The sequence below is a fragment of the Meriones unguiculatus genome, chromosome X (genome assembly GCF_030254825.1).
Source record: "Meriones unguiculatus strain TT.TT164.6M chromosome X, Bangor_MerUng_6.1, whole genome shotgun sequence".
Classification (NCBI taxonomy): domain Eukaryota; kingdom Metazoa; phylum Chordata; class Mammalia; order Rodentia; family Muridae; genus Meriones; species Meriones unguiculatus.
In genome coordinates this window covers 112,956,545-112,971,267 of record NC_083369.1, presented here as the reverse complement: position 1 = coordinate 112,971,267, position 14,723 = coordinate 112,956,545, and the positions used below count along the sequence as shown (strand labels likewise).

The 14,723-nt window shown below is 38.4% G+C and overlaps 1 protein-coding gene across 2 annotated transcripts in view; it reads right to left on the bottom strand.

Annotated features, from left to right (window-relative positions):
* The window catches only part of Aff2 (ALF transcription elongation factor 2), a 793,967-nt gene that overhangs the window by 369,742 nt on the left and 409,502 nt on the right, over positions 1-14,723 (bottom strand). For both annotated transcript variants that reach the window (XM_060375629.1, XM_060375630.1), the window contains exon 4: positions 3,835-3,879. In XM_060375629.1, coding sequence (XP_060231612.1) covers positions 3,835-3,879 — 45 coding nt within the window. The remainder of the gene's footprint in view (positions 1-3,834; positions 3,880-14,723) is intronic.

Below are 14,723 nucleotides of genomic sequence, written 5' to 3'. Positions count from 1 at the left end.
GGAACCTGCCCGAGTCTTTTCCAGGGGATGTCTGGGTGACCTAAGGCTGGTCCCAATCGTTTCCTGTACCCTGGGGTTATCTCTCGACTGAAAATTCCAGTCTCTGATAGTGTGGTGCACACGGTTCAGTCTGGGACCATGACCAGAGACACTGGCTTGTGACTCTGGGCTGGGGCTGGGGCTGGCGGCCGGCAGCCCAGCGTCTGGCGGAACTGGGATCTCTTCCGCGGTTTAGCCGGGTGAGTTAAAAGCTAATTGAATCCCCCACCGTGGGGTATCCTCTCACCTGGGAAACACAATGACTGTGTTTTATGGCCGAGAGTTCTGATTGCTGGTCACTGTGCTGATCCTGCTGTGCTGCTGCTCAGAATGAGAGTCCTCCCGGCGCCGCCATCTTGCCCCTCCTCTATTATTACTTCTTTTATCACTAGTTGTATTTACTATTACTTTCTTTATTATTAATTGAACTGAGGTATGAAAATATTCAAGAATGACAAGAAAGAAAAATTCTTGTTAAGACTTGTTAACTATGCTGTTAATGTTCTTAAAACTGTGAGAAAGGTTAGCTATTTCTTGAAGCAAAATATTTGATAATTTTTAAGATATTCTCAATGAAGGCTGGTGGCAGGGCAGTTGACAGCTAAGTATAGTGTCACGATCACTAGATTTAAACAACAAAAAAGACTATACTTTATTCCACTTCTCCCTAATGCAAGCTTTACCTTTAGTTGCAGGTCATTTAATCTTGGGCACCTTGTTTTACTGAAATTATAAAGAACTACCTTATTTTCTCAATCAAATTAATAGGGTTGTAGTGTTTTGAACTGTAATCACCTGCCACTGGAAAGTAAAGTTATGTATAATGTCCACTTGCCTGTGGTATTGTGATTGTGCCTGCAAGGGTATAAGGTCAAGAAGGAAAGTACTAAAAGATTAGACAGGTAGGTTTTAGTACCCTATACAACCTGAAAGTACAAAGTTTGGGGAGTTGAAATGCAGTTCTGAAGGAAGCTGAGCTTATTTTTAGAGAAATGATGAAAAGGGGCTTTCAATGAAAGTGAGTTGGTATGAATTTAAACAGTGTTTTGAGAAACTGGGCCAAAACTAAATTCATAAGGCAAAGTATTTCCATTGCTTAAGAGACTGAAGGGCTGACAATGATGTAGACTATTGGTGTCACACCTGGCTAATACAAAAATCTGTCCGAGTGTTTGCATATGTAGTGGTAAAAAGAAGATCAGAGAGGAGGGAAAGTTAGGAGAATGAATAATCTACAACATACATATGAAAATAGCCTGTACAATGACTACTGTCACAAAACAACTTGACATACATGTAGAAAGGGAATTGATAGAGGGAGTGGTTCACAGAGGTAGAGGGGAGATAAGAGTAAACAGAATGCATATATTGATTATATATCAAATTGTCAAAGAACAAATTTAATTTAAAATGTTCTTTGCTGAAGTTAGGCAGTGAAGTAGAAAGGGGGTAATCATCCTATGTGGTTTAGATAAATGGACTGATACAGCTCTGAAAGAAAGAAATACCAAGAGCAATTTGGTGTGAATTCTTCCCCTTCAGGGGCCTAGACCCAAATCTTCTACCTACATGGTCATTTTCCATAGGAGAGATGAATCTGCTTTTAAATAAATTAGTTTAGGAAGCACAGAAGGAGCCAAAGAAAAACTGAAAAAGGGAAAAGTGCCTGCTTTTGAATCAATTTAGCTTGACAAGGACAGAAGAGGAATTGAGAAAAAGAAAACATTTTCCCCGAAGAGGTAGGCAGATGAATAAGGTGACAAATAGGCTTAGTATTGAACAACCTACAGACAACAAAGTTCCTGAAACCAGCAGCATGTACATGTAATTAAAACAAAACAAATTCCCACAGCATGTTCTGTTTTGACATGCAATATGGTCTACAAAAAAATTTAAAATTAGTCACATAATTTAGGGAATAAACTTTGGGAAGTTAATTTCTGTTTCATGTATGAGTAATGAAATAATCCACTCTTCCAGAAGAGAAAATCTATTCATTTATAACACTGCTAAAGAAAATGAACCAAAAATAATTCTTTACAATCAATGCTCCTTCCAAAACAAAGCAAATCAACCAACCAAAACAGAAAACAAAACACCAACTTGCCCTAAATTTTCTTCTAAGAACAGCACAAGAATTTTTGTTACTTCTTCAATTGCTGCTACCATTTATGAACTTATTAAGACAATTTGCCTTTATTTCCATACTTAAGTTTACATTTGCTGTTTCACTAACCGGTCGGATTCTCACAGATGTTTTAGTTAATACCCGCACTGTCACTGTGTGAAGCACTTAAGCACCAGGCTTTTCTGGCCTGAAGGAGAGAATTCAGTTGGGACAAGTTAGGTGGTGACTCTTAGATGGATTTGATATTCTGGGTATAAAGAAAAAGATCTGACTAATCGACTTTATGCTTGCCCCTCAGAGGAGCCAGAGAAGACGGAGGTTTGCATGTCCACTGAGAAAGCCAGAAAATGGAGGTTAACATGTCCACTGAGTAAGCCATTTCTTTCACTATTGCCTTTCTTTAAGGAAGTTGGTTGACAACAAGGAAGGATTGTATATAATTTTCTGTATCTACTCAACAGGACAGAACAAATAGCCATGTTCTTAGGGTGTACCATACTTGTCGATTTCACTCTGACTGCCATACCTTCTGTCAATACCCAGAGCCCCAAGGACAGATAATAAATTGCTAGGATGTTATCTTACAAATTGGCCACCATATGTTTAGTTTATACAGTATCATCTCCAATCAAACAGATAAGACTAGTATATTTAATGTTCAAAAGGAATGTCTTTGGGATGAAGCACGTTCAGAGACCGCCATGGTAGGAAAAAGTGTTGAGCAGGCCAACTTGAATACAGGAAACTTAGTGTTCTTTATTATTCCTTTAAAGAATATTGGCAGGGATGACTTTAAACACCAGGCTGCAGAGAAATCTCTTACCTAAGAACAAGTGCTAAGGATAGTCATTCTGATACTAATTGAGAGAAAGGTCGCTAAGTTTTTACTGACACACTTTGCATTCTTTTCCAAGCAGAAGGCATGCTTGGTTTCCAAATGCCTATACTGGTCATCAATTATCATAACAATGAACATTTGTATACTATTTGGCAGTATTCAAAAAATTATATTATAATTTTTGGCATACAAGGAAAAGGATTCAGAGAGATGAAGTTCAAAGTCACAAATTCACAAAAGTGACAAATGGTAAAGCCAGAGCAGGAACTCTCTCTTAGTATTCATCTTCTTTTAATATTATATTACCATATGATGCCAACTGACAAAGATTATATATATATATATATATATATATATATATATATATTTCCTTTTTTGATGTTTTTCTGGTATGTTAACTACCACCTATTTCAATTTTGTTCTCCCCCTGAGCTCTTCCTACTCTCTTAAATACGATTGGCCATAAAATACATGATTTATCAGCCTACCCTTCCTCTCCTTCACACCATTGAAAATCAGAAAGCAGACAGATAAGGTTTAAAGTCTGGTGCTTGAATAGGAAAAATTTCAACAGAATGGGAGAAGCATCTCTATCCAGAACTCAAAATTGTGCCAGAGCAGTGAAGACACTGGCAGAATTTTAATTACAGTAGAGTGCACAGAGATAGGAGGTAAGCAATGAGGCATGTGATATAACCAGAACAGCAAGGCTGTTGAGTGCAACGATTCCTTGTTATAATACTTCTTGAAACAGAAGAGCAGTTTCAACAATTTAAACAAATAGATTGCTTTGTTGTTAAAAGGCACAGAAATAAAAGCTCTAACTCACCCGCAGGATTTCCTCAACACAGCTTGGATCACTGGGAAGGCTTACCTAAAATAAACAAAAGTTAATAAATATAACCAAGTCATACCCAGAAAACCTTACCATATAACAGATAAGTCATCAAGACAGAAAAAAAATCTAACAATATTGTTTTCTCTGTTAAATAAATACAAAGCAGCAAGGTCTGAAAATGGTTAATTTTGTATTACTCTAACCAGTAAAATCAAAGTGCAAGATGTGAAAAGAAAGTGACTCCTTGCTTTTTCACTGATAGGCTATGAGATACTAAGCTGTTTCCCCCCCTTCAGGATTGTCACAAAAGGGAACTTGATCTAGTGATCTTTCAGCCTTTCAAACTTGGAACATAGTTTATATATTATTACATTTAAAAAAGAGGGTTATGTAATAGCCTTATCTAAGTAAATTGATTCTTCTTCATTTTGGGCAGTCAAATCAAGTACTTATTTCTTTGATTTTTTTTAATCATTTATTGTTATTATTATTACATCCTGACTGCAGTTTTCCCTTCCTCCTCTCCTACCCCAACTTCTCTTCTGCCCCCCGTCCTCACTTCTCCTCCATTTCTCTTCACAAAACGGCTGGCCTCCCATAGATGCCAACCAAACATGGCATATCAAGTTGCAGTAAGACTAGGCACCTCTCCCAGTGCCTAGATATTTTTTAAATGCAAAAGTGAACTGAATTCCTGACAGCATTGCAGATTTGCCTTGGCATTTAAAGGAAATCCCAGGTATAGAGTAAGTGAATACCATTAGCCATTTTTTCCATCTCTATGTCTGACACTTTCTAAATCAATCTAAATCTAACCTTAACATAAACATACTGAGGAGAAGCAAATGGCATTTTATTCTCAGGGATTGGCAATTAATGAATGTGATGAGTCAAAAATCAAAATCAGGTATTAGTTCCATTGTGGTGTATGATGAGGGACTTGGAAGCAGAACTACCTCCTGGTGAACTCTTCACCAATCACTAGGTCACTTTTGCAGGATCTGAGCATCTCCTAAACATCCCCACTTCTCCCCTTCAAACCTTCACCCTCTACAGGATAAAAGTCCCATCACTTGTGTTATGTGGAGGCAAACAGTGCTTTTCTCTCATTAAGTGCATTGAGGGATGATAGCGAAGTCCTTCAGTGAAAACAACTGCTATAGTACCTGTGAACCCCAGACTGTTTGCAAGGCTGGTTCATTATTATACTTAGATTACAGATGAAGTTAAAGAATACTTGTGGAGTCAGAGGGGATCTAAGGTGGCAACACCGAGATGATACTGTGTCTGAGGAGCAGGACAGCAGTGACTGCACAGCGACCAATAGACCGAATTCTGGGCTCTAAAACACTAGCGACTGTGAGTGGAAACACCAGTGTGTGAGAAATAATAACGTCCATTCTCAGGTCACCCAGCTAAAATCCTGAAGAGTTCCTGGGTCCCAGCAGGTGCTTGGTCACCAGCCCAGAAACATTGCCTGCCTTCTCTGATCACCCAAACTGAACTGTGGGACCACAACACCAGAAACTGGGTTTTCCAGTCAAGAGAAAACCAGACGGTGAAAGAAGCATTCAGGGCCAACAAACCTCAGGTCACCCAGACACCTGGAAAAAGTCCCAGTCTCCAGCAGGCACTCAGCCACCAGCTCAGAGAGCCACCTGCATACCCAACTCATCATCCCAGACAGAACTGTGGGCCCCAAAACACCAAACTTTTGATTTCCCTGTAGGGAGGAAATCCCATGGTGAAGGAAACATCAGGTCCAACCCCAGAGCATCCAGCCAACACCCTTCCGACCCCCTGCCAAAAAGTTACAGAGAAAAGTTCCCGGGTTCATGCAGGCACCAGCATGCTCTAATGACCACCCCGGACTGAATTATGGACACCCAAACAAGAAAGACTGGGTCTCCCTGTAGGGAGGAAACCACACAGTGAGGGAAACATCAGGTCCAAACTCAGGACACCCATCTGAACCCAGAAAAGTTCCAGTCTCCAGGCTCTAGCATCTTGCCATAAATCTGAGTGCTGCCCTCACCTGCCATTGATTATTGCTTGGGTCTTGGGGCACAGAATTCCAACTTGAGATCTCCAGATGCCTGGCATCCACATTATCAGCCCCCAGATGTTACTGCAAAATGTAACCTCTCTCCCTAGCTAAAATGACCAAACCTCAGAGCTGAGGTTCTTCAAGAGGGCATCACTCAGCAAACACAGTATAAGAGCAGAAGCAGCAGCTCATTAAATTAGGAGCAAGAAAACCAGTGGCAGGGCAGCTGTCTCCAGGACTTCTCATGATGAGAGAAGAGCCCCCCTTAAGACCAGAAACCATAGTTACCCCACAGGTTCATGTGCCTGAGGTGAGCTGTGAGAATTTACTGAGAAGCACTGACCATACTCAAAAGCTGAAGAAGCCTCCTTCAGGAACAGTCACCTTCTTCCCAAGGGGATTCTTGCAACAACACGATTCCAGCAGGCACCAGAAACTAACAGATAACACCTGAGACAGCCAGATGGGTAGAGGACAGCATAAAAGTACAATCAACAAAAGCCAAAGAAATATGACATTTCCAGCATCTAGTTTTCCAAAGACAAGTATCCCTGGACACCGTAACATAAGTGAAATTCAAGATAACCTTAAGCCTATGCTTTTGAAGGGAAAAATGGAGGAAACAAATAAAATGCCAAAAGTTATACGAGTAGCTGAAGTCAAACAGATTGTGGCTCTCTGTGAAGAAATACAAGAAGATGCAGCAAAACAGTTTGTGGCATTCAGAGTGGAAATAATTAAATCATTGAAAGGAATGTTCAAACAAACAGTTGAAGGACTTGAAGGAAAAGCAGTTAAATACAATCAGACAGGTGAAGGAAAACGAGAAAACTGTTCTGAAGATAGAATCAGAAAAATTAAAGAAAACATGAACGTAGGAAATCAAGGAGAGAACGAATATTGGGAAGAAAACAAGAGCAACACAGGTAAGTATAACCGCAAACCTACAAGAGATGGAAAAAAAGAATCTCAAGTGTGGAAGATACAATGGAAGAAATTGATGTATCCATCAAAGAAAATGTCCAATCTAAAAAATTCCTGACAAAAACCATCCAAGAAATCCATGACACCATGAAAAGACCAAACCTTGAGAATAATAGGAATAGAGGAAGAAGAAGATTCCTGTCTCCAAAAACCATAAAGTATTTTCAACAACATCTTAGAAGAAAATTTCCCCAATTTAAAGGAGTGGCCTATAAGCATACAAGAGGCCTATAAACCACCTAATAAATTAGACTAGAAAAGAAAATCTACCTGCCACATAATAATCAAACAGTAAGTATACAGAACAAAGAAAAAAATACTAAAAGCTGCAAGAGAAAAAGGCCGAAAACCATATAATGGCAAACACATCAGAATCACATTTGACTTTTCAACAGAGACTATGAGGGTCAGAAGGGCCTAGATGAACATAATGCAGGCCCTAATAGAACACAGATATCAGCCCAGGCTACAATACTTAACAAAACTCTCAATAAACATAGATAGAGAAAACAAGATATTCAATGACAAAAAAATTAAACAATAATTACCCACAAATCCAACACTACAAAAGATACTACAGGAACAAAATACAACCCAAGAAAGCTATCTACATTCAGGAAAACACATAAATTAAATAATATCACTACAGAAAAAACTAAAAGTAGACAAGTACACAAACACACTACCACAACCAGCATCAACATCAAAGGATCTAGCAGCCACTGGTCATTAATCTCTCTCAATATTAATGGACTCATCTCTCCAATAAAAAGACACAGACTAACAGAATGGATGTGTAAACAAGACCCAACAATCTATTGCATATTAGAAACACACCTAAGTCACAAAGATAGACATTACCAGAGAGTAAAGGACTAAAAGATGGTTTTTCAAGCAAATGTACTCATGATGCAAGCAAAAGTAGCCATTCTAATACCTAATAAAATAGAGTTTATACAAAAGTTAAAGCTATGAGGAAGTTCATTTGATACTCATCAAAAGAAAATTCCACCAAGGAGACATCACAATTTTAAACATCTATTCCTCAAATACAAGGTCACCTAAATTTGTAAAAGAAACATTAAACCACACATAGATCCCGACGCATTAGTAGTGGAAGACTTCAACTTTCAACAAATCTCAGGTCAACAAAACAGAAAATAAACAAAGAAAAAATGACTCTAACAGATTTCATGAAACAAAAAGAAACTAACATACATGTACAGAACTTATCACCCAAACACAAAAGAATTTACCTTCTTCTCATCATCTCATGGAACCTTCACCAAAATAAAGCATATAGTTGATCAAAACACAGACCTCAACAGATACAAGAATATTGAAATAATTCCTTGTATCCTACCTGACCACCATGGACTTAAGCTGGACCTCAGCAACACAGAAATAGCAAAAAGCCTACACACACATGGAAACTGAACAACTTGCTACTCAATGACAGCTGGATCTGGGAAGAAAAAAAAAAAAGATATAAAAGACCTCTTAGAATTCAATGAAAATGAAGGCACAGCATACACAAATGTATGGGACACAATGAAAGCAGTGCTAAGAGAAAAATTCATAGCACTAAGTGCCTTCAAGAAGAAATTTGAAACATCTCATACCAGCAACTTAACAGTTCTCCTGAAAACGCTGGAAAAAACAGAAGCAGACACACGAAAGAGGAGTAGATGATTGGAAATAATCAAACTCAGGACTGAAATCAATAAATTAGAAACAAATAAAATAATTGAAAGAATCAAAGACAGCAAGAGGTGGTTCCTTGAGAAAATCAATAAGATAGACAAACCCTTAGCCAAACTAACTAAAAGGCAGAGAGACACTGTCCAAATGACCAAAACTAGAAATGAAATGTAGGACATAAAAACAGACACTGAGGAAATCCAAACAGTCATTAAGTCTTATTTCAAAAGCCTATATGACATGAAATTTGAAAATCTAAATAAAGTGAACAATTTTCTTGATCAATTCGACTTATCAAAACTCAATCAAGACCAGGCAAATAAATTAAAAGTCCTGTATCCCCTAAAGAAATATAAACTGTCATCAAAAGTCTGCCATCCAAAAAAAAAAAAGCCCGGGGCCCAAAAGTTTCCAAAGTTTCAATGCAGAATTCTATTAGATGTTCAAAGAAGAGCTAACACCAGTAATGTTCAAATTATTCCACAAAACCGAAAATAGAAGGAACATTACCAAACTCATTCCACGAAGCCACAGTTACCATGAAAACTAAACCTCAGAAAGACCCAACAAAGAAAGAGAATTTCAGGCCAATCTTTCTTACGAACTTTGATACAGAAATACTCAACAAAATAGTCCCAAACCAAATCTACGAACACATAAAAGACATCATCCACTATGACCAAGTAGGCTTTATCCCAAGCATGCAGGTTTGGTTCAATATATGAAAATCCATCAATGCAATCAACCATATAAGCAAACTGAAAGAAAAATGAAAACACATGATAATCCCCTTAGATGCTACAACAACATTTGATAAAATCCAACACTAGTTCTTCTTTAAAGTCCTGGAGAGTTCAAGGATACCAGGCACTTTCTTAAACGCATTAGAGGGAATATACAACAAGCCTATAGCCAACATCAAACTAAACAGATAGAAACATAAATATCAATCCCACTGAAATCAGGGTCAAGACTGACCACTCTCTTCATATTTCTTAAACATTCTATTCAAAGTCCTTGCTAGACGAATAAGATAATTACAGGAAATCAAGTGGACTAAATTCAGAATGGAAAAAGTCAAAGTATCACTATTTGCAGATTATATGATAGTATAAATGAGTAACCCCAAAAATTCTATCAGGAAACTCCTACAGGTGATAAACACCTTCAGTAAGGTGGCTGGATCCAAAATTAACTCAAAATAAATTGTAGCCCTCCTGTAAATAAAAGCCAAATGGGCTGAGAAAGAAATTAGAGAAAAAACGCCCTTCACTATAGCCACAAAAGACATACACCTTGGTGTAACTCTAACCAAGCAAGTAAAGACTTGTATGAAACAAATTTCCAGTCTCTGAAGAAAGAAATAGAAGAAGATATCAGAAGATGGAATTATCTCCCATGCTCATGGATTTGCAGGATTAACATAATATAAATGGCCATCTTACTGAAAGCAAAATACAAATTCAATTCTATTTCGATCAAATTACCAACACATTTTTTCCAGACCTTGAAAAAAAATTCTCAACTTCAGATGGAATAACAAGAAACCCTAAAATATCCTCTACAATAAAAGATCTTCTGGAGGTATCTCCATCCCTGATCTTAAGCTATACTACAGAGCAACAGTAATAAAAACTGCATGTTATTGGCACCAAAACAGACTGGTGGGTCAACAGAATATTATAGAAGACCCAGAAATAAACCCATACACTTGTGGACCCCTGATTTTTTGACAAAGATGTCAAAACCATACAACTGAAAAAAATAGCATTTTCAACAAGTGGTGCTGGTCTAAGTAGATGACTACATGTATAAAAATGGAAATAGTTCCATATTTTTCACCCTGCATAAAACTAAAGTCTATCTGGATCAAAGATCTCAACATAAAACCAGTCACACTAAACGTGTTAGAAGAAAATTTGGGGAAGAGCCTTGAACTCATTGGCACGCTGGACAACTTCCTGGATAGAGCACAGGTTCTAAGTTCAACTACCAATAAACGGGACCTCATGAAACGGAAAAGCTTCTGTAAAACAAAGGACGCTGTTGTCAGAACAAAATGACAGCCTACAGATTGAGAAAGGATCTTCACCAACCCAATGTCAAGATGATTTATAATCTTCCAATAAATTCCTTTTCCATATCCCAATATTCAAACTATTGTATTGAAGACCCAAATTGTTATGGTCATTGTTGCACATTACAGATGGGCTTTATAGAGTAAATATACATGGGCCTAGCTCCACCCAATGCAATTGCTCACCTTTTTTACACAAATATAAAAAATATATTAATTCTGAAACTAAAGAGGACTAAAACAGCAATATTCACATGCAGAAAGAGTACTCTCTTATGAGTTAGAACTTTGGTGTAAAAACTTAGTTATTAGGAACATTTACTAATTTTTTTCTAAAATGACATTATTATTATTATTATTATTATTATTAATTACCTTTTAGTTATTTTGTATCCCAGCTGTGGCCGGCTCCATCTTCTCCTCCAAATTTCACCCTCCCTCTCTCTTCTCTGCCTATGCCCTTCTCTTAGTCCACTGATAGGTGAGGTACTCCTCCCTTTCTATCTGACCCTAGCATATCAGGTTTCATAGGGACTGATTACATTGTCCTCCTCTGTGGCCTGGCAAAACCTTCAACCCCCCAGTTGAAGTGATCAGAGAGCTGCCACTGAGTTCATGTCAGAGACAGCCCGTGCTCCACTTACTAAGGAGGCCACTTGGAGACTGTGTCTATGGACTACATCTGAGCAGGGGTTTTAGGTCCTCTCCATGCATGGTCCTTGGTTTGGGTATCAGTCTCTGCAGGGCCTCCAGGGCCCTGCAGTTTTTATTTATTTATTTATTTATTTATTTATTTATTTTGCCCCATTGGTCTCCTTTTAGAGATCCTGTCCCCTCCAGGTCTTTCTATCTCCCCCTTATTTCATAAAATTCCATACATTCTGCCCAATGTTTGGCTATGAATCTCAGCCTCTGCTTCGATATCTGGGTCAATAGAGTCTTTCAGGGGCCCTCTGTGTTAGACTCCTGTCCTGTTCCCTATCTTTTCCTGCTGGAATTAGTACGTTTTACCTATCAGTGGTTCAGCATTTATAACCATAAAATATTATTTAATGTAAAGTAAAAATAACAGTAACTGAGCCTTCTTAATATTGTGATGCCTCTGTGTTTAGTAAATGAGATAAGAGAGGCCCAGTGTGTTATTGTCCTATTCCTGTGATTTCTCTTACTTCTATTATTAAAAGTGCTAAGAGCTGCCTCACACCAACTGGAAATATTCCTCCACCTGGAATTACAGATGCCCATTTCTTTATAGATGGAAGTTTTGTCAAGAAAAGGAGATGTGGACATTCAAGCTTTGTAGCAAGGAAGATAGTGACAATCAGAGTCAGAGACAGTGTCACTCAGGATTGAAGAACTGGACACACAAATCTGTATGTATTCACTACCACTGTTTTTAAATGAAAGTACTGGAATTTGATATTCTTTGAAATCAGAACTTCTGCAAATTTATGTAGCTCAGCCCACAGCTGGTTTCACTACATACAACTCAAATGGAGCTGCAAATGCTTCTTAACCAATAAACACTTCCCAATTGTCTGGAACAGTATTGGCTAGGGAAGCTTACAAAGACAAATGCTATGAGACCTGGTCTGTCTTTCAAAGATAAATGTCTGGTGGATAGGACAAAAAAAAAAAAAACCAAACAATTACAAATCCACTGGGACATACATGGTGAGGCAGTCTTACCATGGGATCTCATTCATTCACAGTCTGCTTATTCATTAGATCTCCCATTTATTTATTTAGACAACAAATCCTGATTGAGCTCACACTGTGCTCAGGATGGTGTGCAAGGGCAGGGGCTGTTACTTAAAGATGAAAGAAAAAAATCATTCTTGCCTTTAAGATTCCAAGTAAATAAAGGGAAACAGAAATTTTTTATTTATAGTAAAATAGACAATAAGGATCTGGAGGTCTCATCTAATTGCCAAGGAAAAAGTACCTACCCGGTAGACTGACAGAGACACAGCTAACAGAATCAGCCATTGAGGTCTTCACTGTAGTCCTCATACCATAAGGGATTTGACATGGCTAAGAAGTGGTGAGGCCACCTGAGGCTTCTTTAGTCTCTGAGTACCCTGCAATGCAGCACCACTCTGGTTCACAGAACATATCGAAAGAAAGCTGTACTAAGTAAGGCCAAGGCAAACCACCCACACCCCTCCTAGTAATTCTGGTCTGAAAGAAAATGAGAGAGTAGTAGTATTGGTGGTACTGGGATTAGAACTGTTACATTGTTGCTTAGTTCTGGAGCTACCTTTTCCTCTTTCAGAATCCGTTCTTGAGTATTCAGATAGTCCACAAATCAGAAGTTAGACACTCATAGCAGCAACATCCTTTCAAATTCCCCAATCTCCACCCACTTTTCCTAGAGCATAAAGCAAGCTGCATAAGGATGACAAGCAGGAGAGGCTATGCTCTCACTCCTAGCCCTAGACAAACTTCTTGTGCTGAGCAGGGATGTGGCTGTCCCAGGGTCAGGAAAGGGAGGCACACACTATGAAGCAGGTGATGAGTAGACTGGGAATGCTCAAGAAAGCCCACCCTCTCTGAATCAAACAATGTAGGCAGACACCCCAATGTAACCACAGAAAGTCTACACACAGATCGTCTACCTGGCGATAAATACATATCTTATGAAATAATCAGCAAATCATCATTAAATCATCATAGTCAATTAACTGCAGCAACAATAAATAAATTGCGTAGGATGTTTTAATCATTCTGGAATTAATCAGTTTGGGACGTTCTTGGCGAATAGGGTAATACAAGATACCAAAAATACCCTGATTGTGGCATCGAGGGACACAAGCAGCAACTAAAACTAAAAGAAAGCATGGAGATTAATGTAAATCATTAAAAACTAATGATCATCACATAGTTAACCCACAGGAGTTCAATGCATGTCTCTATGTGCATTGTTGCTAAGGAATTGTGAGGAAAGAAAGGTCTTTTTTTGCCATAATTTATCCTAAGATTGTATGCAACATAATACATGGCAATCAAAGCCAATATTCTGGGAATATTATATCTTTGCAAAGATTTCTCAAAATAAAATATATAAATTGTAAGTTAAATTGTAAATTAAATAATTGGCTCAGTTAAATAATACCTACAATATTCACACTGGTAGCAACTTTCTTTGTTCATCTAATTTTTTTTAATTTGATTTTTTTACAATTTATTTACTATATATCCTAATTGAAGCCTCCTCCCTCAGTCCTCCCAGTCCCACACTGCCTCCTTCTTATCCCTTATCCCTTTCTCTTAGTCCACTGAAAGGGGGAGTTCTTCTCCCTTGCCATCTGACCCTAGGTTATCAAGTCTTATTAAGACTGCCTGGATCCTTTTCCTCTATGGCCTGGTAAGGCATCAGCAGCAGGGTCAATAATCAAAGAGTAGGTAATCATTTCATGACAGAGGCAGTCCCTGCTCCCCTTAGTTGAAAACACACATGAAAACTGAGCTACCAATTGGCTACATCTGAGCAGGGTGTCTAGGTCCTCTCCATGCATGGTCCTTGGTTGGTGCATCAGTCTCTGCCAGACCCCCTGAGCGCAGACTTTTTAGCTTTGTTGCTCTCTTTGTGGAGCTCCTGTCTCCACCATGTCTTTCTATCACCACCCCCTCTTCTTCCATAAGACTCCCTGCACTCTGCCCAAAGTTTGGATGTGAATCTCAGCATCTGCTTCTATTCCCTCTTGGGTTGAATCTTTCAGAGGTCATCTGAGGAAGGCTCCTGTCCTGTTCCTTCCCTTCTACCGCTTCCTGTATCTACCCTGTCTGCCATTCTGAATGAGAATTAAGCATCTTTCCTAGAGTCCTCCTTGTGGTTTAGCTTCTTTAGATATGTAAATTTTAGTATGTTTGTCCCATATTATATGACTAATTTTGGCATTTAAGTGAGTAGAAACGGCACATGTCATTCTGTTTGTGAGTTACCTCACTCAGGATGATGTTTTCTAGTTCCATCCATTTGCCTGCAAATTTCGTGATTTCCTTGTTTTTAATAGCTGAGTAGTATTCCATTGTGTAAATGTGCCACAATTTCGGTATACATTTCTCTGT